Source organism: Cryptotermes secundus, unplaced genomic scaffold, assembly GCF_002891405.2.
Source record: "Cryptotermes secundus unplaced genomic scaffold, Csec_1.0 scaffold3159, whole genome shotgun sequence".
Lineage (NCBI taxonomy): Eukaryota > Metazoa > Arthropoda > Insecta > Blattodea > Kalotermitidae > Cryptotermes > Cryptotermes secundus.
The window spans coordinates 4521-27614 of NW_019735023.1; the positions used below are offsets into that span (position 1 = coordinate 4521).

Sequence of the window (23094 nt, forward strand, 5' to 3'; positions counted from 1 at the left end):
GGGGTTGGTTGTATCAAAATTTTCATTACTTTTGTTTTTTCCACATTCATTTCCATGCCATAGCACCTTCCAATTTCAATTAGTCTATCAATCATGCCCTGTAGCACAGTTTCTTCCTTAGCCATTAACACAAGGTCATCTGCATATTTCACAGTTTGAATAATTTGCCCTCTTAATTTGAAGTCTCCGAGCCCATCCAGAGCTTCCTTGGTAAGGCATTCGCTGTACAAGTTGAACAGAATTGGTGATAAACAGCATCCTTGTCGAACTCCTCTTCCAATCTGCACACTTCTTGTCTCCCCTCTGTCCAGTCGTACTCTGACTTTCTGATCCATGTACAATTTGCTAATCAATCTTCTTTCACGCCAGTCAATACCTGTTTCTTTTAGGATCTGCATTAATTTGGTCCAGTTTACCCGGTCAAATGCCTTCTGCCAGTCTATGAAGCAAACACACAGTTCTTCATCTATCTCCAAAGTTCGTTCTGCTATAATTCTCATCATCCCAATTGCATCCCTGGTTCCTTTTCCTCTTCTAAATCCAAACTGATCTTCTCCAAGTACTATGCCCAATAAATGCATTACATGCTTTTTGATTTTGTATAATATATTCTTAGTGTTAGCATATGAGTTTCTCTTCAAGAAGTTCCAGTTTTTATATTGAATGCTTCCACTATTCTTGAAAATAGAAACAATAAAAATATACCTGTCTGCATAATTCTAAGTATTCACTCTAAGGCAGGGGCAGAGCTAATTTCCACAATGTCTTCATATGAAATATTCTTCAAGTTGTGAAGAGTGGCTATAGTCAAGTAATCATTTATTCACTGAATTTCGCAACTACCCCTTCACATAGTAACTGTGGTTGAACTTAAAATAGTGATTCATTTTGTGATGGGGAACACAGAAATAATATTGTGTACCATGAAAGGGTTATCTTTAAAATTCTATTTTCTGCCCTCACTAAAGAACACAATGTGCCCATTGAAGAGACCCACAGTTTCCTTTGTCCTGCCTCAGACTCCCTTGCCTTACTCCCTCTCTTTGCTCTCAGTAACCACCTTCCTTGAAATATAATACATACAACCAAATCAACATTTCAGCATACACATTTTAAGCCTGATGATGTAGGCAGCTTTTCCTCCGAAATGTAGATATCCACCTATAACACTACTGGGATGATGTGCCAGAAAACAAGTATATGAACAAATGCTTTGCTGGCTTTTCGGTTTAATTCTGAGAGTAAGATCCATTTCACAGGTCACAATTTTGCTATCTGCAGTAGGAGAAGAAAAATGTGCATGTATGTGTGTGACTGTATCAAATGCAGCCTACGAATAAAAAAAATTGTAAACCAGAATCAGAGGGAACTGTAACAGTATGTCTGTAAACTTCCTGATATTGCAAGTCTAAAATTATTACAACCAGAAAATGCTATGTTCCAGAAGTAATCAGTTATCTCTCTTTCAGAAAGAAAGGTTAATCCTTACCTGAACAAGGAGATTTGGCAACTCTACTGATGTTCCTCATTTTCTTCTTAATATCACATGTATTCTCAGCCAGAAAACAAGAGTTACTTTTATGATCATATGAATATAAATAACTGTACTTTCAGTTCAGGTTAAATTTTAAATTTTAAGCATTAGTACTAATTTAATTTTTCTCGCTCCTAATACATGTTATTAGGAACATATGCTTATAAAAATAAAGGTATTATTGTCTAAGTCAGCCATCTACATTGTTTTTGTTCTTCATGTCTCTTCAGATTAAAATCAGGATATTAATGCTTATAAAAATAAAGGTATTATTGTCTAAGTCAGCCATCTACATTGTTTTTGTTCTTCATGTCTCTTCAGATTAAAATCAGGATATTAACTACCCCAGTTTTGAAATTTAGTGTTTTTTGTATTCTTTTATACTGGGGGAAATGTTTTAAATAGGATAACAACTAAATTAAACATGAAGGTAAAATAATGACTGATACACACAATATTGAACACTTGGGTATGTTCACTCAACAAGTACTGTTAGGAAATGAGAAGGTATGACCACTGTAAGAAAAAAAGATAAAGTTGTCTCTGTGATTAACTAATTAAGCACTATGCCATGAAGACGTATGGGGGAGTGGATGTATAGATCACATATTCTTGACCTCGGCACTTGATGGAGATGAGTGGTCAGCTTCACGACCTGGCCGCTTTACTCCCGGGGAAAGAGTCCCCAATAGGATGCCGGTTGGGCACCAGAACCAGTCTGGACAAGACGGAGAGGGGAAAAATCTTACCCCTACCTGGACTCAGACTCCAGCCCCTCAGCCATCCAGCTCATAGCCAATCACTATACTAACTGCACAAACCCAAATCTAACATAACTACTGTTATTACAGAATTTTTACAATAAAAATGGATGTAATGATTAAAAGCACATCTTGTAGCTTCACTGGCCTGTTTTTGGTGTTTACGTTTTATTACAGAACTTGTTCAGGCAAGTGTAGCATTAACTGAAAAATTCCAAGAAGCCTTTAAAAATGTGAAAATCTCCATATAAATTTCCCCATTCATTCATACAGTTATACTGCATATAAAGTACACTTAACGATACTATTTCCTTAGACGTGTTGTCTTTGAGATTGACTTAACACCAGCTGAGAATTCATTCTTAAATTCTGTGCATGTATGACTTCCTATTTGATTTGAAATTTTTTATTTACTTCGTGTATATGCTTATAAATTATTTTATGTTTTTATAAACTTTTATAGATAATAAAATTATTTTAGACCTGCATTTTGGTGTCACTGGATTTCACCTAAGAATGTAGATTAGCATCTCTGAAAACTTGTGCATGGGAATCCTACTCTTAATCAGTAATAAATACCTGCTTATTTCTTTCTAGTAATGTGATGATAAACTGCTTTATAGTTGTGTTTGTTATCCTCCGCTGACTGCTCTGCATGTTACAGTAGCAGCTGTATGCAAGCATACTTATATTTATGCATTTTCAGTTTGTCTTTTCATATGTACACAGTGTTAATTATTAGAAACACTCCATATTTATGTGATGTGTCTCCATATAATATGTACAGTTCATTCATGTCCCACACCAAATTGATTCATTTTAGACATCAGATATCTTGATGTCCATGAGCAGCCTTGTGCAAAATCATGATGTCATACAAAATTAATTTAATACTACATTTTTAAGTTTAAATTACTTTCTATGTCACTGTGCTTTAATGTTTCCCAAGACAGATCAGGAACATAACCACTATCGTCTACTACAAGTCAGCAAGAAAATTTTGATCTATGCATTTTCACATAACACATCCTCTTTCAAGAATGCAGCTGCTGAATAAATCAGAGTTACTTGTGCATGTTAGGAATGTTATAAATGAGTGGTTGAAACCTATGTAACTGTAAAATATTTGTTACATTTTGGAAAATGTAAAATGTTTAACTACTAGTATTTCTAGCACTAGTGTTAGACATTATGATAATTATCATAATGTCTAACACTAGTGCTAGAAATACTAGTAGTTAAATGTAAGTTTATAACTGCATGAATCACTGACAAGACAAGTTATAAACTTACATTGTGTAGACTATTAAAAGAAGTTGTATAGTATAAACTTAATAATAATAATAATAATAATAATCACAGGAGGAAAGATTTATACTTACTGCGTGAGGAAGCTACCTGCAATACAGAAAACATAATACTTATACTCAGTAACATATGACCAGTAATATAAATAATAAAACTGTTACATACTCAAACAGTATATGAAATTACTTGATAATTTAAATGAAGGTTTTAATCATCATTTATTTAATATTTGATACTGATAAAAAACAGAACATTACAAGATGACCCTCAATTAAGAATTCAAGACACTGAACTGTAATCTCTTTATTTAAAAATACATGAAAAGACAATTTTATTTATCTCTCTTTAACTTATGGTCACAAATGTAATCAATGAAGGACTCTCAAGTAGGCATTTTCATAGCCCAATTCTCACTCCACCGTCAATTCCACATTAAGTGTCCTGTTATCAGTGCTACACAGTCTTGATACTGACAGCATCATTGAACAATTGAACAATCATTAAATAATTAGCTTCCAAAAAGAAAATCAAGTATTGCACTTTTCATGATCACAAATGCAACAATTCTTTAACACACTGACCATAAATTATCATCTTTATGTTCAGAAATTAAACCTGTTCCATACTGAGTTTAATTTATAAAATAATTATGCATTTCGTTTTTTTTTTTTTTTTTTTTGGTTTATTTTGACGCTGAGTTATAATTTCTGCAGAGTAATAGCTACAGATAGCTTTAATTGTCAATGGATGGCAAAAGAGTTTATTTTCAGTGATGTTATCAAAAAGCAAGGATGTTAGTAGTCCAGAGTACTTGTCACAATAAGAATTAAAGAAAAGTTACCTTTCACAACAATTTTTGTGTGCAAGGCAGTATTAAGTACTAGTATTACCTACTTCAGTATTGAAAATGTGCATATAACTTTTGTTATTGATCATCATCATAATATGACATGATGACCTTTACATGAGTAAACAAAAAGTTATGAAAAATACTTACTACATGCTACCAGCTCATAGAGGTTAACCCCACACAATTCTCTCCCATACAAAATACAGACACAATGAAAATTCTGTAATCCCAATATAAATTTGATATACTCGTAAAAAGTGGTGGTGAGGAAGAGCAGTTGATGTAGTTTATATTTTGATTATTGAATGACAGGCCTTCCCTATGGAGTTCTTAGATTTTGTGGTTCCCTAATTGCATCTTTTAAGAACACATTACTTTCCCCACATTTGATCCAGATATTCTGTGTTTTATGAAAGACTATGTTCCTGAAAATTCAGTTTATGTTTCTCCTTTTCATATTCAGTTCACTTAATCCACAAATGACCTGCTTTTCTAAATGATGGTTTATAAAATATTATTCCAAAATCCTTTTTTCCATTACAGGACCTGTCTTGAATATGCAAGTTTATATTCCCGAGGAGGAATGCACCCACCTCTGCCTGCCATACGTGCACTGGGTTCTGCGCTCTATGATAATCCAAGCACACTTCTCAATGGTCACCTTCGCCAGTCAACACAGCAGCAGCTACAGCAACACAGGCTGAACATCAACAATCTGAAGAGCACACATCTTAGTAGCCATGAGCATTCAGACTCTGGTCTCAGTGCAGAGTCACATGAATACAGCCCTTACAATAGTGAGAGGTTAGTCCTGTTTGTTGCTGATCAGCAAGAGTGAAAAGGTGTTCTTGGAGTCACAAACTACTCCTATATTTTGTTATATACTGAAAAATGTTTAAAATAAAATTCACATATCTTAAAGGGATCAATATTTTATATTGTACCTAATCTTTGTGGTGATGGGGTAGTTCAGTTAGTATAAAGGCTAGGCTAAGGGCTGGATGAGTGAGGAACTGGTGTTCAATTGTCAGTAACAGCAAGAGATTTCTCTTCCCACAGCTTCCAGACTGGCTGTGGTGTTCACAAAACCTTCTATCAGTGGGTACCACGGGCTATGTCCATAGTTGTAAAGCCATTGGATCCTGAAGCTCCCAGTACACCTGTACCTAGTGCCAAGGTTAAGAATGCATGGTGCTATACCAAAACTCTCCATACAGCCTCATGTCTGATACTTAATTAAACAGGAATAATGTTAGCTTCCTTTTTCTTTATGAAGAACCAGTATCAAGGAAAAGAATTAGAGCTTCACATAAATTAGTAATGATATACATGTGGCTGAGACAGACAAAACTGTAATTTACATGACACTTTATAGTTAAGGTCCATTAGCAACATTTATCAAAATCTGTTAAAAAAATGAGGCATAGAGATTTGCATGGCTTTTCCTATATGCATTCACTCTGTGAATTTCTTACTTGTCTGTTCCTCAGACTGAACATTTTAAAGTATTCCTTACACATGTGAAAAATATAATTCGAATAGCAAATGGGTATGTCATCATTCCAGAGATGTTGCACTCTGAGTCTTCACCACAAAGTAATTAACAGATCTAATTCTCATAGCTGGAAAGGCAGTGAAGTGTAATGATAATGAGATGATATACTATAGCTCAAAATCATAATTTTTTTAAAGCTGGTAATTTTCATACTTCAGAGATGAGATTATGTTTATGTACTGGAATCTAAAATAAGAAATACTTCTTGAACACCCATAGCATTAGATCTCTGGCACCTAAATATTGAGGATCCTTACTGTTTTCAAAGTAGTGCATAAACAGAACCTGGTCAGTCCTGATCTTAAAATTCTGTATGCATTTACAGAACATTGTACTCATACTTCATATGCAACTAGTATCAATACTTTATTTTTACAGATTACTTAACTGTTATCACAGAAAATATACTTGTAGGATGGCCACATATCCAAATGTATTGTGAAATATCTCAAATTTCAGTTTTATGTTGCAGTTACATTACATGTGGAATATCTGTAATTCAAGAGACTCTATAATTACAATTTAAATTAAAACTAATATTATCTGTCTTCAGTAGTATTGTTATACCAGGAATTCTCTTACATCTCTGGAGACAGTCATTACCTGGCCAAATTCTTTGAAGCTTAAGTTCTCATACTTTTGAAGATGTGTTTATATTAATTGTGCATGTCAATTTAACTGGGTGCAGTAAACCTTACTGAAGTGCCTGAGACCAAGAAATACAAACTTCAAATTAAATAGCTCCTCCTCCTCCTTCTTCTTCACTTTTAACATATTATGAATGTCAGGATCTCTTTGGGGGTCCAGTTTTCTAAGGCCTGATAATGGTCTGAGGAATCTCATTGGTGTAGCTTCCGGTTTTGGGGCATCTGACTGTTTGTAATACAATTTTCATTGCCATAGCACAAACCTGCTTTAGAAGTATTGTTATTATATATTCATAAATTCAAATTATTTTATTTTCATGACAGGCTTATCTGCTGGGATTAGAGGTTGATAATGATGTATTATCATTATACTAGATTGAAAGTAAATGCTAAATGCTAGTTCAAAAATTGTGAGAAATGTTATTACAAATATTTAAATTCACTCATTCATTCACTCATGGAGCTGAGCACTTCATGAGAAGCCGCCAATTGTGAAGCTACTCAAGAATTTCCCAGCAGTTTATGGAATCCGAAGGTTCGTTACCGTGTTCACAAGAGCCCCCCCCCACTGGTTCCTATCCTAGCCAGAACAATCCAATCCATACCATCCCATCCTATCTCTCTAAGATCCATTTTAATATTGTCCATCCACCTACGCCTTGGTCTTCCCAGTGGTCTCTTTCCACAGTAGCTCAGCTAGTCAAAATACACGTAATTCCCCACCTACTCCCAATGGTTCCTTACCGTTTTCAGATTAACCCACCACTGGGCTCTGTAATGAGCCACTNAACCCACCTTGACTTGATCATTCTAATTATACTTGGAGAAGGGTACAAGTTATGAAGCTCCTCGTCGTGCAGTTCGGTCCAAATATTCTCCTCAACACCCTGTTCTCAAACACCTTCACTCTATGGTTCTCCATTAATGTCAGAGACCAAGTTTCATACCATACAGAACCACATACAAAATTATAGTTTTGTATATTGTAATTTTTAACCATTGCAATTTGGCTTGTTTTCTTCTTCATCCTTCATCAAACCATGGCTTATTCTTCTTCAGTTCATAATAACCTAGACTCTCCTTGGCAGAAATTTTGATATTCTCTCTAATAGTCTCCCAAACTTTATTAACATCACCTCAGCATCCAAGTTTTCCAAAGCCACTAACGTATTTGAAATTTCAACACAATATTGCTCTTTACCCTCTACCTCATTTAATTTCTTGAGATTGAACCTGTCCATATGAAATATGTGCGTTGTTCATTTGCTCACTGCCTGTCTCTCCTTAACTTTTGCCACCATCAGGTTGTGGTCAGTATCACAAGCTTCTGCCCTGAATGATCAGACATCAAGTATACTTGAGTGCCATCTCCTACCTCCCATCAGGAGATGCATATCTATGCATTGGGAACATTGTACTTTTGATAGTAAGATTTTTCAGTGTGGCAAAGTTTACTGCTCTAACTCCATTGTCACTACTAATTTCGTTCAAACTCTCATTCTCAATCATTGATTTGAAAATGTCTTCCCTACCTACTGTGATATTGAAATCTCCTAACAAAATTTTCATATGATACTTTTGGAATTTATCAAATACGTTTTCTAGTTCTTTGTAGAACCTGCCCTTTATATCATCAAGTTTATCTTCTGTTGGGGCGTGAACATTCAAAACAAAGATATCATAACAGCGGCCTCTTAGTATTATGTATGACATCCTATTGCTAACAAGCTCTACCCTCATAACTGCTGATATAATTCTTGTACGTAGGAAGAAACCTATACCTGATTCATGATTTTCATTCCCCTTTCCATAGAAAAATGTATATTCACCTGCTAGTTTGGTGCCACCTCCATCCCATCTGACCTCCTGTACTCCCGCTAAATCTAGCCTATATTTAGAGACTTCTTCCGCCACTGCCCTGAGCGAACCTGCCCTATTCATATTTCTAACATTCCAAGTATTTTTTACGGTGAGGAGTTGTTAGCCCCACGCCCAACCCCTAATCTGGAGGACCACCCCTTTTCGGCTGTCCGGAACTGCTTATTCAATATATTTGCAGCTTCTCTCCATACCCGGAGGGCGTCTCCTCCATCTGCAAACTGAGGACGCGCCAAGCTATGGTGAGAAGGGACAACACTTCTTTTTGCGTCTAACAGCATTTATTTCCCAGTGTTACTCATGAAGACATTCCTTTAAATTTCCTGCAGACAATAATTGACCAGCCAACTCTGGTATATATGTTTCATGCAAGGGATGATGCTGTGATTAGAAAACTATGTGTAACTTGTGGCATTTGGAAGTACAAACGAAATTTGAACAGGCTACAGTTGAAAGCCATGATTATGTGCTGCACACGGATTGGTCAATCACCAACAAAATGATCTATTCCTACAATCAGTCCTGTTTTCCAAGCATAACAGCCACTGGAAAAATATCTTTTCTCTAACCCATTTATTTTGGTAGTTCTTTTTAAGTTTCTTGGGGTGGGTGAGACTGAGTCCACTAGGTACGCCAACCACTAACTGATAGATGATGATGATGATGAATATGGAGCAGTCAGTGGAATAAGAATTGGCAAGGGAAACCGAAGTACTTGGAGAAAACCTGCATCTGTGCCACTTTTTCTTCCACAAATGCCACATGACCTGACCTGGGCTCGAACCCATGCCACTGCAGTGGGAAACACTTATTTTGGTACATTTATATTGTCACGTGTTAGTGACTAGACACAAGGGCAATGTCACAATATTCACATGCACAATTTTTTATATTTTTTATGCAGTTTTATTTTTTATACTTGAGCATGAAAAGTGGCTGTCATTTCTGTGCATTTGTGTTTGATCTGTACCGCTGTATTATCACTTTAAATTTACATATGTAATAATGATTACAGTATGATATCATACAAGGTTTATCAGTCCAACATATGTCAAATACACTATGGTCATCTTTTGCTGAATGTAAGGTATTAAGATTTACATTACATATATTTTAAAATTTTTCTCAGGACCTGTATCTGGATCCTATCCCTATGTAACAAATAAAATATTGTAACGTGTAGAGCTGTTAGTGGGTAATGACCTCGAAACAAACGATGAAACAACATTTGCAAGTATATGCGGCCGTTACTGGGTAATGCCTTTGCAAACGAAACACGTTCCCACAGAGATGATTGGAGCAATAGTAAAACTGTGTTTTCTGTTCATCTGTGCCAATGGGTTACAAGAAAGACAACTGAAGCAAAAATTGAGAATTTTGCAGGAGTCTGTGAAGAGAGGACTTGGTTGGTGCATTTGAAGAATCTTCATTGTTGAGATCCGTTACCAGGAAACAACTAGTGAAGACACTGCAGGCTGGAGAAGACTTAACATGTGCTATAGTGATTGGTAAAGTGTGGAGATTAGCGATGGCACTGTAATTAAGTGTAGTAGTGAGTCGTGTATTAAAGTGTTCAATAAATTCAATCTCCAATCCAAAACCCCATCTACAGACATGTGACAACTGGTGTCAGAAGTGAGATGGATTGGAAACTGCATTGGATCATTATACCGCCATACTACAAAATGGAGACAAATGGAACAAATGATGGAACGTTTGGTAGACGCCAACCGAAAAGAAACGAGAGCTGGCCAAGAACTGCTGAAAGAAAAAATGACGGCCAAGTTAGCTGCCCATCACTAAAGGATGATGGCCAGGATGGACTCCCAGCTGAATAAAATTGAGATCTGTCTAGAAAAACTGGAGGTGACGGATGTGGAGGCAAATCGAGAAGAAAAACAGGCCATGGCGGAGCAGCATCAGGAAGTCCCTGATGAAGGGACCTCATAGGAAACTATTCGCCGCCAACAGCTGAAGAAACAGACCCAGGGTAATGGTGGTCCCGGCAGAAGTTGGCTGCTGCTTGAGGATGGTTTACCCGCCATGCTGTTCTGCATGGGGTAAGGTATGCGGTCATAAAAGACCGATGTTCGAGAAGAGACAATTGAAAAATCGGATCAGGGACAGTTTTATACGAGGAACTCTTAAAGGACCGAAGTACGAGACGAGACTTTGGGCACGGTAGAAATGCAACAGTAGCATAAGGAACAGAGACCTGAAACTGCAGCTACACCTGGGAAACAAGAAAAATGTCTCAACCAGCCCTGAGACAGACCATAGCGCTGGAGGTCGTCAAACTAGCAGCCAGGTCTTCTGTGAGGATTCAAAAACAGAGTGTTGAGATATTTTCGGGGAACTGGCCACCACCCAAACAAAAGAAGAGATGAAAAGCTTAAGAGCCGGAGATGTAGGAGCACTGACCACTTTCAGAAATTTTGCCTTCCCTGACTGGAAAAGAAGGATGCTGGTGATACACCTGGACTGACAGGCACCTTATCAGGGAGCTGCTTGGGATGAGCCTCCTTAAAGGAGGGAGCAGTGGGAGCAGTTAGTAATCACTGTAAGAACAAAGCCATGGTGGAGAAATGTGAGGCTGATCATAGACGTCACAAGCACAACCCTAGGAAAAGAAGAAATGGTGGTATGCCTGTAGGGAGCAATGTAGCATGTGGAAAGATTAATGGGTAACGACTTTGAAACAAACAACGAAACAACATTCGCCGCTAGGTAACAAACTTGTAATACTCAAGATTACACAGCCATTATTGTGTAGTGCCTTCGCAAACACGTTCCAACAGAAAAGATTGGAGCAATTGGTCCATGCTGAGGAGTTATAAGGAGAACAATTGAAGCAAAAATTAAGAATTCTACAGGAGTCTGTGAAGAGAAGACTACGTCGGAGCAGTTGAAGAAACTCTGTTGTTAATATTCGTTACCGGGATAAGACCAGTGAAGACACTGCAGGCTTGGAAAGGACTTAGATTTGTGTATTAAAGGGGTCAGTAAATCCAATCTCCAATCCAAAACCCTGTCTATAGTCACTCCGACACGTGACAATATATTGCATAAGAAAAGGTAAATAAAGGCAAAGCTGTCCCTGTAACAGGCCATGGAAGCCTATATAGTTGTGAGACATCGAGGCTCCCACATTATTTAGAGAAATGGCACACAGATGGTGGTGAGTTCAGCCTTACGTGCCCGCCGCCCTTTACCCCCCAGGAAGATTACTGGTACTCATTTCTGTTAGAGGCTAAGTCAATCCAAGGGTCCTAATGTGGCTGGTAGGATAAGGTGAATCGAAAAATCCACCGATGTAATCAGGAATCAAACCCACGACCTTCTGGCTTGTAGCATAGTGCCTCAACCAATTATGCTATCGTGTGCCCCTCAGTATATTACATGGTGTATAAAATTGTTGAATTGTTTAAATCCCTGAAAGAAAAATGTGAAATTACAAGTTCGGCATTGAACTAATTCATGTTAAAATTAATCTTCATTTTTCAAAGACAGAAATATTAGATGATGTTATGCTAAAAATATATAACAATTTTATACTCATCTTGGAACCATGACATAATATTTTTACCTTTGAAAGATGCGAGATTCATTTTAATGCAAATTGGTTTGAATTTGATCCTGTAATTGTAAACTTTTTGCAGGAATAGAAATAAGTCATAACAGTTGTAAGATGCTCAGATAGGTTTGATAACAGTTTTGGGACATATACTTTCTTTCCGCTCCCTTCCCTGTGCATCAAGAAACACAGCCAATCCTTGCACTTCTTTTCTTCGTGATTTTTTAATTTAATTTCTAATGTTGTATCATGATAAGCAGTGTTAAACAATGCAAATTCATTTACATAAATATATTCTATGACACATATTGTCCCAGTGCTGGTGCCACATTCTTCGGACAGTTTTCAATGACACTTTGCTTCCTAAATCTTTGCAGCGATCCGTTTGATCATTTAAACGCAATTTCCTTTATCAGTACAATGCACTTGGCTTCTTCCTGGAATGAAGAGTCAGTAGAAATACTACTGATAGTAAAATCATTCAGATAATCTGTCTTTTAAATTTTAATACCCGGTTTCTCACATTCCCTTCTTTTTACCAGTTTTTGCACCTTCAGTAATCTGATTTTCAGTTGTGTCCTGTTTATATAGTTATGTTACAGCATTGACTGCGTAATTATATGGTTCAGGAATATCTGTATTAGCCCTTTCCCCTTTTCTGATTTCTCTGATTATTTCAATTTCCTACTTAAGTCTTGCCCTTATGTTTCTTCTTAGCCCAGGAAACACTCATATTGTTCCTTCTTCATATACCTGACTAGTAACTATTAAGGTGGAAAAAAATACAGTTTGCACTACAATTGCTTCCCTTACAGGACCCGTCCCAATATCTTTTGCAGACTCTACTCCCTCCTCCCATGTGTCATTTTGCTCAAAACTGACCACTTTCTACACATTTAGAAAAGTCATTTGGGTCTGCAGATTAAATTTATCAGACTTTTATTATTTACAAGACTTAGTCACTACTCTGAATTACAAATTAATTGAATCTATAATTGTCCACATTTAAAATCACATAAAGTTGTACCTTCTCATAAGACAGGGATTGACATTTCTTTTAAATTATCCTGTACTGAATTAATGAGGATTTATTGCAGTTATATTGTGAAATATATTAAATTTAAAATATAATTAATAGCAATGTTGAACATTTTACAAAAGTTTCTAATTAGACTAAGCAGTATCATATAGTGTATCACTGTTATGCAAAATTTTATCCAGCATCATAAATTCAGTTAGGAGGGAAGTAGAGTACAGTAAGTTTGTAAGTTTGATGTACCCTTAAAACTGCCGTCAAACTTTGATTTCATCATCTAAGATTTTACTTTTTTCATGAATGTATGCACTTCTTGATTTTCACATAGTAGGGTGTCCAACTGGGTCCACTCGGCACAGCAGCCACTAATTGACCTATTGTAACCGGCCACAGGTGACTATGATGATGGAGAATTTGGTGGAATGAAGATTGGCAGGGAAAACCGAAGTACTCAGAGAAAACTCGCCCCAGCACCACTTTGTCCACCACAAATCCCACTTGATCAGACCTGGGATTGAACCCAGGCCACTGTGGTGGGCAGCCAGCGACTAACTGCTTGAGCTGTGGCGCAGCTACACTTCTTCCTTGGTTCCTGCCAAATGCCCATAACAGAAATGTTAAACTTAACAAATTTTATGTTTCCACATTTTCAGCTTTTCCCCAAATTTGCACTTAATTTTTCTAGTCCTGGCTATGAACATTTACCTGGTTTTAGTTTTGCAGTTCAGTTTTCATAATTTGTTATTTGAAACAATGACCTTCCTTAACTGTTACCAGTTGCAAATGGTTCAGTTTGAAAATACTTAATATCAATTGGCTGATGCACAGTTGAGAGTGATTCATGCAAACCGTATGATTTCACAAAGACAAATTTCACATGATGGGATTTTTATGCCGTTGTCATCCAAGCAGCTCACATATTAGGCCAGATTGTATCTTGTTGATTATTAGTATTAGAGTAACTCAGCAAGAGCAGTGTCACTCTCTTGTCTGACAAATGTTTCCAGAAATGACCATTGCAATATAGCACCCAGGTTAAATGCTTCAATCTCCCGGTAAAAATGTGATTTCACTTCGTACAGACCAAATTTTACTGTTATTAAGACGAATTGACAGCAAGCAAGGAAAATGGATATCATTTACAGTAAATTATGTAATAAATAATTGAGCTAAAGTTGATGTACGTATTGGCACACGTATTGAACTAGCACCACGCTTGAAACTCATCCATACTAAATACTACTGTGAAGAACTGTAAAAAAATTCTTTCTTCAAACCTTTCTTCAAACGATTGCCACTGGAGAAACTGGAAGCTGCACTGCTGCATGGTTCAAGCACGCTTATGAGTGAAATGCTTCCATACGTGGCACCCATCTCAAGGAAAAGGCCTTGCACATCGTCGCTCATCTGGGAATAGCCAACTTTTCAGCTTCCAATGGATAGATCTGCAGATTTAAAGAGAGACACAAAATTGATTACAGAGCTCTATCTGGTAAGAGTATGAGTGTTGATCCAGAAACTGTAGCAGACAGGAAAGATTACTGACTATTGCAAGAAATTGAAGCTTATTATCTCTATGATACATATAATGCTGATGAGACCTCTCTATTTTTGAGTCTACAACCTACCAAGACCTTCACTTTTTGAGGAGATTTTTTCGTGGTGTTATAAAATCTAAACAGCCTGTTGCTGTACTCCTTGTGTGGAATGCTGATGGTAGTGATAAACTGCCACCTCTTGAAACTGGATGGTATAAAATTCCACGTTGCTTCAAGAGTGTCAAAAGACTGCCTATAAAATATGAATATAATACAAATCTTTGGCTGACCACCAAAATATTTGAAGATTATCTCATGCAACTAGATACAAAACTGGGTGCTAAAAATCGCAAAATCTTTCTTTTCATTGATCAGTATACTGCCCATCTGAAGCACACCACATTTCTCAGCAACATCAGATTTGTATTTCTCCCAGCTGGCTACAGTCATTATATTTGGGAATTATTCATGCATTCATGTGCCATTACAGAAAGAGGTTGATTCTGAAGACTGTAGCCATGATATGTGGGGGGCTGCCATAAGATGGTGCACAGATGAAGTTGGATGTGTTATCTGCAGTGCACTTCATAGGAGAAACCTGGAGATTGATACACCCACTACAATCAAGAATTCCTCTGTCAAGCCTGGTTTCTCAGTTGATGATGCCAGCAGTCAAACTCAGGGAAGATGAAGAGGATGACTGGTACAGTTTACAACCTCTTGGAATACAGTTTGAGGACTACACAACACACAACAGTGCTCTTGAGGTCTGTGGAATCCAGAGTGTCAACCAGTTGTTAGGTCAACATTTTACTAGGTCTGAAGGACAAGAGGAAGTGGCAGAACATAAAATATAATTCTTGGATGCACCAGAGGTTCTGAAAGCTGCCAGAAAATACATGTATCGATTTGATACCGAGAACAGTATTATTGTAATGTGCAGCGAAGTTGAAAATGAATTATACAGACTGAGAGCTCAAGAAAAAAATAATCTAAGACTTTCATTGAATAGTTAAAGAAATAGTGCAACTAGGTACATACTATATTTGCCAGTCTATCCAGACCAATGCTGGGATAGCACCTCAAAACAGACTATAACCACTTTCTTCTTCATCCTACCCATACATGGGTTATAATCACCATCTCATCTTATTGATGCCACAGAAAGACCACAGTTGGTTTCTCTTTACAATATATCATTCTCATTTTCCTGATTCTATGCTTACCTTAGGCAGCCTCTTAGAAAGTGTAAAATCAAGGTTTCACTGCAGTAAGTCTTATTAAAATGTATTTCAGTGAATCTATAGTAAAACACATGTAGGTAAATATTTGTCTGATATGTTTCCAATTCAAAATTATCTAAAAGTAAGAGATGCTTTATTGCCATTGTATTTCCACTTCTCTTTGGAACATGCCATTAGGAAGGCCCAGGAAGACCAGGTGGAACTGAAATTAAATGGGACACATTAACTACTGGTCTGTGCTGATGTAAATATATTGGGAGATAACATAGATATCATAAATAAAAACAAAGAACCTCTAATTGATGCTACTAAGGAGGTTGGTCTAGAAGTAAACACAGAGAAAACTAAGTATATGTTGAGGTCTCATCACCAGAATGTAGGACCAAATCATAACATAAAGACAGCTAATAGATCATTTGAAAATGTGACACAGTTCATACCTTAGGGGAATGACAATAAAAGATCAAAATTGATTCATGAGGAAGTTAAAAGCAGATTGAATTTGGGTAATGCATGCGACCAGTCAGTTCAGAATTACCATCTTCTCATCTCCTGTCCAAAGACGTTAAGATTAAAATATACAGAACTATAATTTTGCTGTAGTTTTATGTGGGTGTGAAACTTGGTCTCCAATGTTAAGGGAAGAACATAGACTGAGGATGTTTGAGAACAGGGTGCTGAGGAGAATATTTGGACCAGAGAGGGATGATATAATAAGAGGCAGGAGAAAAGTACATAATGAGGAGCTTCAAAACTTACGTCCTTCATCAAGTATTTATAATTAGAATGGTCAAGTGGAGGAGGATGGGATGGGCAAGGCATGCAGCACACATGGGAGTGAAGATGAAAAAACACAGGATTTTGGTGGGAAAGCCAAAAGGAAAGAGATGACTAAGGAGACCTAGCCATAGATATGAGGTTACTGTTAAAATGGATAATAGATAAATAGGGTGGGGTGGTGTGGACTGGATTAATCTGACTGAGGATAGGGACCAGTTGTGAACATTATAATGAACTTCCCAGTTCCATAAAATTTTGGGAAATTTGCAAGTAGCTGAACAGCTGTTGGCTTTTCAAGAAGGACTTGGTTTCATGGAGTTTTTTTTAGTGGGTTCTGTTAGAGTCCTGTGGTGTATTTTGGTTGTTGTCTTTGTTGCTTTTAATGCTTAATATTTACCCTAAATTGATGTAGCCTGTCTGTGTTTGTGCATATGTTGCAGGTTGAGTGAAGGCCCAAGATATGCACAGACCACAAAGCTGTCTTCTTCACAACCTCCACTGCCTTCCTTAGTGAGTACAAGTGCCATTAATTCCCATTCTGGGGCCCCAATCCAGTCTCGGCCATATCCCTTCAGCTCAATGCGGGTATCTTCGACCCACATGGCTCCTGATCCTAGCACTGTACATAGGCTGTGGGATGATCAAAGGGCAAGAGGGAAAGGAAGTGGCAGGTTGGTGGCTGGGGCTTCCAATGATGGTGATGGCTTAGCTTGGATGTCTCCTGGGGCTCCGCCCTTGGGTACCTACCGCACTCTACCTAATTCTACAACTCCTGCTGATGCTAGTAACATTAACAATAATTGGAGTGGGAGTGTAAGAAGTACCCGCAGTGGGGATGGAGGCACTAGAAGAGGCCCACTGTACTTCAGGGGTCACCAGCCCAACACTTCTGGCATTCTCAGGGACTCCAATAAATTCAATGTGAGTATTGAATTTGTGATATGGCTGTGAAGTAACACTGTGGTAATACTTCATGCATAAATTATTATTTGAAGTGTTGTTATTTAATTCAAGCATACTGCCTGCTTCAGTTTTCAAATTCTTGATGTATTACCACAATTTCAGTTTAATATTACTTTCATATTTTCCATATTCTCCGTTCTTATGACTTTGCTTGATGCAATTTTACATTCTTTTTTTGTTTTATGCCTTGGAATTGCTCTGTAATTTAATCTGATTTCTTGCATTAGAGCTTTATAGTAGAGCCTTTTAGTGCATTATGCATCCTTCCTTCTTGCATTGCTTTCACAAGTAGAAATAGCTAATAATCCCATCTATAGTTACATGCTAACAGACTGTACAGACATCAACTGACTGGGACTGGCATGACAATACTTCAAACTCTTTCACCTGATATACAGTATCTGTGATGTAGGTAGAGAAGTACAATCTTTTATTCTATAAGACACACATAAACATTATAACAAATTCAAAAATTAACATACCAACTTTTAACTGTGACACACTAATGTATAGATCTCAAATGTAGAATATTTGGACTGTAGGGAGGGATAAAACTACAGTGCTTAAGGTGGGATTAATCTAGGCTAATGCTTTGGACTGAGAGTTCTGTGTCTGCAGAAGAGTTAAAAAGAAATTTCATATCCTGTTCTGAAAATGGAAACAAGCATCTAGCCTAAGGATCGTTAGAATGTGGGATTCCTTAGCAGAATGGCTGAGGGCCTATGTGTGAGCTTCGGAGCTAAGCTTGTTGGTTGTGTGGTGATGATGCAGCAGCTGACAGGAGTAACGGACGCACGACCGAGACGAGGAGGCTGGGGGGACCTCCGGGGAGGGGGCGACGCAGGACTCACGATGACCATGGAGCTGCAGAGGTCACGCTCAGCCAGTTTAGAGCTAATCCTCTCACCTCTCATACAAAGCACGTACCAGTGAGTATCTGACCCCACTGCATGCTCACCTGCTTGCTTGTCTGCCTGCTTGCATGTTGCCTGGCATTCAGGAACATTTCACTTGTGCCTGAATTGCGCTCCTAATGTAGCAGCTGTAATGAGTTACTTGCCTGCACATCTGCTGTTGCCTCCTCTTAAAGCTTGAGTTGCAACAATACTCAGTAGTTAATGAATGGCACAGGTGTTCCCATATTATTATTCACTGATGATTTTAAATTTGGACAAATAAATGTCATTCCATGATGGTCCAGTCAATTCAGATATAAAATTACTATTGTGTTGGTGGTTATATACTGGTTATTTGTATATCACCATTTCTTTAACAGTAATGTAACTTCAAAATAATCCAAATAGTTGAATGGCATATTAACACTTCCCATATCGAGGTTCCAAGCAAAAGGCATTTCAGTGTTTTGTCTTCTCAGTTTCATAGAAACCTATACATTCTGTTTGCAGAATGCAAATAATTTGCTTAAGTGACCACAGAGGGCAGGGCAGATTTATTTTCATTGATCCCACATACCAAACATGGCTGAGAAAAGAAGGATTAGTTTCCAAAGTGCTATGTCCCACTCATGGCACTGAGAGTTTTTAATTTAAACTTTTATTATAATGAGCATGGCAACATATATTTCTCCTTAAAATAATAGCTCATATATAAATCATTGTAAACAGATAACTTGAAACAGGAGTTACTGATCTGTTATATTACTGTTACTGTTTATTTCATGATATGTTGTGCAGCAAGTACTAGATTATGATTTTTAATTTATTATCTTATAAACATAAATTAAAATAATGATACTTGTTCATTTTAATAATGTATATAATTTAAAAATTATGATATGTTTATAATATCTGTGAATTTTATGAGTTTTTGAACACACTTCTATACTGATACCTTGTCTCATACACTTGTTGCAGACAAGCGTGATGATTGGTTCTTGTTGGACTAATGACACAGCCACTATTCGAGAAGATGATGAATCACAAGACCCAGTACAAGTTTGCTCACCAGTGCATATGGCAGCCAGTAGTAGTGATGGAACTGACCTTTCTACAAACACAACACAGCAGTGTAGTGTACAGGAAATTGTTCATGAAATGAGTACAGAGTTATGAGCAGGGTGTGAGGGTTCAACAGTATATGCAGACAACAGTAACCATGACTGTTTAAGCAATCCAACCAAAGTCATTGATTTAAAGTTTTACTCAAGATGGGAACTTTAAAATAATGTTCAGTGTCTGTATGATTATACAGAAAAAGTGCCATGCTCTTGCATTATCAAGTAGAAAATCGCTTATGTTATATTTGATTCAACATAAGACATAAAATGAAATCTGGTGTAGATATTAAATAATATCTATGATGAACCAAGTTGTACTGAAATTAAAAGTGTTCACAGAAACAATTTTGATAATGTATGTAACTACGAATTATTGTTTCCTGTACATAAACTTGTTAGGTGGGTGTGCGAGGTGTTTAGTTTCTCACTTGTACATATGCATGGCTGAGCTGTACATACTAAAAATTTAAATGATGTTGGAATGTGTGTGAATTTCAACAGGAGTGTTATCTCTATTATTTATGACATAACATGCTGGTAAGGTTTTCTTCATTCTGAGGTGGAGGCAGATAGGTATTGGTCCAGAGGTAATGCAGAACATGTTGAAATATGTCATCACTTTTCAGCAAAATATCACGTACATTAGTAGCCAGTGGTGAAAAGCAATACTTATATACCTCTCTGGTTTAAATACTTAGAGCAAACAAATGCTTAGTGTTGACAGAGATCATCAGCATCAGAGGTTCTAAGCAGGCTGATGTTGCAGTGATTCTCAAAACTCATATTCAGGTGTGCTCAGTCTGAATTTCAACTGAAACAAGAGCTATCCTCCCTGAGGATTTCCTCAGACTCTTTAGGCAGATAGCAGGATTGTACCATGATTAGGACATGGCCACTTCAAAATCCTTTGTAATTCATTATTCACCAAACATTCGTCATTTGATACTATATTGCCTGAGTTATAATAACATCTGAGGCAATACTTTGTTCAGAGGTATAAATTCTGTTGTTAACAGGGTCAGTGAGCACAGAAAATTACCGTCACATAACACAACAAACAATAAAGCCACCTATTGGACTAAATCTCATAAAAACAGATGGAGATATTACACAACCCAGTGGCAAATTTTTTCTTCTGTTTCATTAAACATATGTATCATATTGAAAATATTTAAAATTAATTTATGTCAATTTGATCTGTGTTTTTCACAGTGTATGTCCTCTTTGTCCAGTGACTCAGTTTTCAAAAAGACTTAATGGAGTTTGAATTGAACTGTACATGTATTATATTCAGTCAATATGATATGGACCAAATGTAAATTAGGGTGGCATCTTTTAGTGTGACTGAATACCAAATTTCATTGAATTTCATTAAGTAACTTCAGATAAAATATGTGGATTGATGGGCAGACATGATTTCTATATGAAGTGCTCATTTTATGTACTATGCATGAAAAACATATGGAAACTATTCTATCATCTTCGTGGTATTTTGCTGTACTGGTCTGTAAATAATGCATGAAAAGCGAGTGGATGTGAAGTATGCTCTGTTTAAAAATTAAATGTAAGTGGTGTGCACAAATTTATATATTGAATTTTCAGAATGTGTTCATTGTATATTGTATACTGCAATCTGTGAGTGTTATGTACTACAGTAATGTTTGTCATGTTAAATGTTGGATGTGTTTTCACCTTTTTATATTGTAAAGGAGGAAAACATTTTTATAATGGTAATTGTTGTTATATGAACTTAAAGGCAATTTATATTCCCATTTGCTATACAAGTATTGTGAAACAGTTCAATGTGAAAGAAAAAAATATATATACATACTAATGTAACACCCATAGAAACTTCAACAGAAAATGTTATCATTTGTTACATAAGCTACTGTTAATTTCTCCTGCTATATCCTGTATTCCTTTGCAGTCCTACAAGTTCTCAAATGATAAGTCAAGGCCCATGTTTAACGCTATCTTCCACGGATCACATGCACAAATAGTCAATCATAAATCATATGCTTTATATAGTATACTACACTTCACATATCCACATCAAAATATTATCAGTACTCATAGAATAGATGCAATACACTGAAACAAAAACTGCTTGCTTGTTCACAACTACTATGTAACCAACATTCATGCAACATGTTAACAGTTAACAATATATGCTCTGATGACCAAAATTTTGTAATTTAAGAGGTTCCGCCTTTCTGTTATATTAACTTTATATATATATACAAGTACATATATGAATGTGTGCTTACTTGTCGGTTACTTTACTTTATGTGGCAGATCATGTTACATTTATCTAGATATCAAACTTGGTCTCTTACCCAAAGATTAAGCATTCTACATTACTGAGTCTACAGAAGCATATTTAATTTGCACATTTTCCCATTATGCAGCATTTTTCAGAAAAGCAACGCCATATAAATATTGGTATACCTGCATTATAAACAAGTTATTCCATATTATATTCATTCATTATATTCATATATTCATTTAATACAATAATTTATATAATTTTAAATCCATGAAATGTACCTTTTTATTCCATCATATGGTACAGGAAATAAGAATTATTTAAAGAATGTGCTCTTGGCTTTCATTCATGGTAAGTAACTATCCTATGGGCTGTATCGATATTCTTAAATTCACATATCCATAGAACGCAACCTACTGCTCTATCAGAATGGAAAATTCCTTGCTTTGCAGTGGTTAGTATCCATGATTCATATGTGGGAGGTTCAGGCTTTGAATCATCAAAACAATACATCTTAATTCAAGTTTCTCATGATTTTCCTCACTCCCATCAGGCAAAAGATCAGATACTAGGTCTATCCTAAAAGATCATGGCTACTTACTTTAAATCCTTGTTGATTCATGCTGTTTATCACTCTATCGTTTGATGCTATATAGACTATGTTAATGAAGTGTCAAGGATTAAATAAATGTTTACTGATCATAATTTTTCTCCCAGTCTTTAGATTTAAAAAACTTTAGATCCTTTTATAGGGAGCCAGGAAAGCGCAGTCGGTATAGTGACTGGCTATGGGCTGGACAGCCAAGGGGTCAGAGTTCAAGCCCTGGTAGGGTCAAGAATTTTTTCTTCTCCACATTGTCCAGACTGACTCTGGAGCCCAGCAAACCTCCTATCCAGTGGGTACCAGATGCTCTTTCCCCAGGGGTAAAGTGGCTGGGACATGAAGCTGACCACTCACCTCCAACTAGTGCCAAGGTCCACTCCCCCATACGATTTCATGGTGTAGTGCTTAATTAGTTAAGCACAGGGACAACTTTACCTTTTACATCCTTTTATAATCTAATAATTAACATTATCCTCACACTTGTCTTTTCTCATACACTTCATGTTTGAAAGTTTTGTTTTGTTCTTTGGTCTTCTAGT

General features: G+C 36.7%; 1 protein-coding gene and 1 long non-coding RNA gene across 5 annotated transcripts in view; one reads left to right on the plus strand and one right to left on the minus strand.

Moving 5' to 3' along the window:
- Positions 1–3660: 3660 nt before the first annotated feature.
- The window catches only part of LOC111869246, an 85867-nt gene continuing 66433 nt past the window's right edge, over positions 3661–23094 (minus strand). Inside the window, exons 5-8 of one of the 3 annotated variants that reach the window (XR_002843636.2) lie at positions 19520–19675; positions 14421–14588; positions 5047–5138; positions 3661–3693 (exon numbers count right to left, since the gene is read on the minus strand). This is a non-coding gene — a long non-coding RNA (uncharacterized LOC111869246). Of the gene's footprint in view, positions 3694–5046; positions 5169–13655; positions 13736–14420; positions 14589–19519; positions 19676–23094 lie in introns of those variants that run through there. The other 2 variants (XR_004513529.1, XR_004513530.1) reach the window with 2 other exon arrangements.
- LOC111869245 lies at positions 4933–22138 on the plus strand. 2 transcript variants are annotated; one of them, XM_023860624.2, is made up of 4 exons: positions 4933–5257; positions 17146–17626; positions 18440–18597; positions 19543–19633. In XM_023860624.2, the coding sequence occupies exons 1-4, from the start codon at positions 4950–4952 to the stop codon at positions 19550–19552; spliced, it is 957 nt and encodes a 318-aa protein (XP_023716392.1). In that variant the 5' UTR covers positions 4933–4949; the 3' UTR covers positions 19553–19633. The 2 variants fall into 2 exon arrangements, with proteins under 2 accessions (XP_023716392.1, XP_023716391.1); XM_023860623.2 differs by lacking the exon at positions 18440–18597 and having other exon boundaries at positions 19543–22138.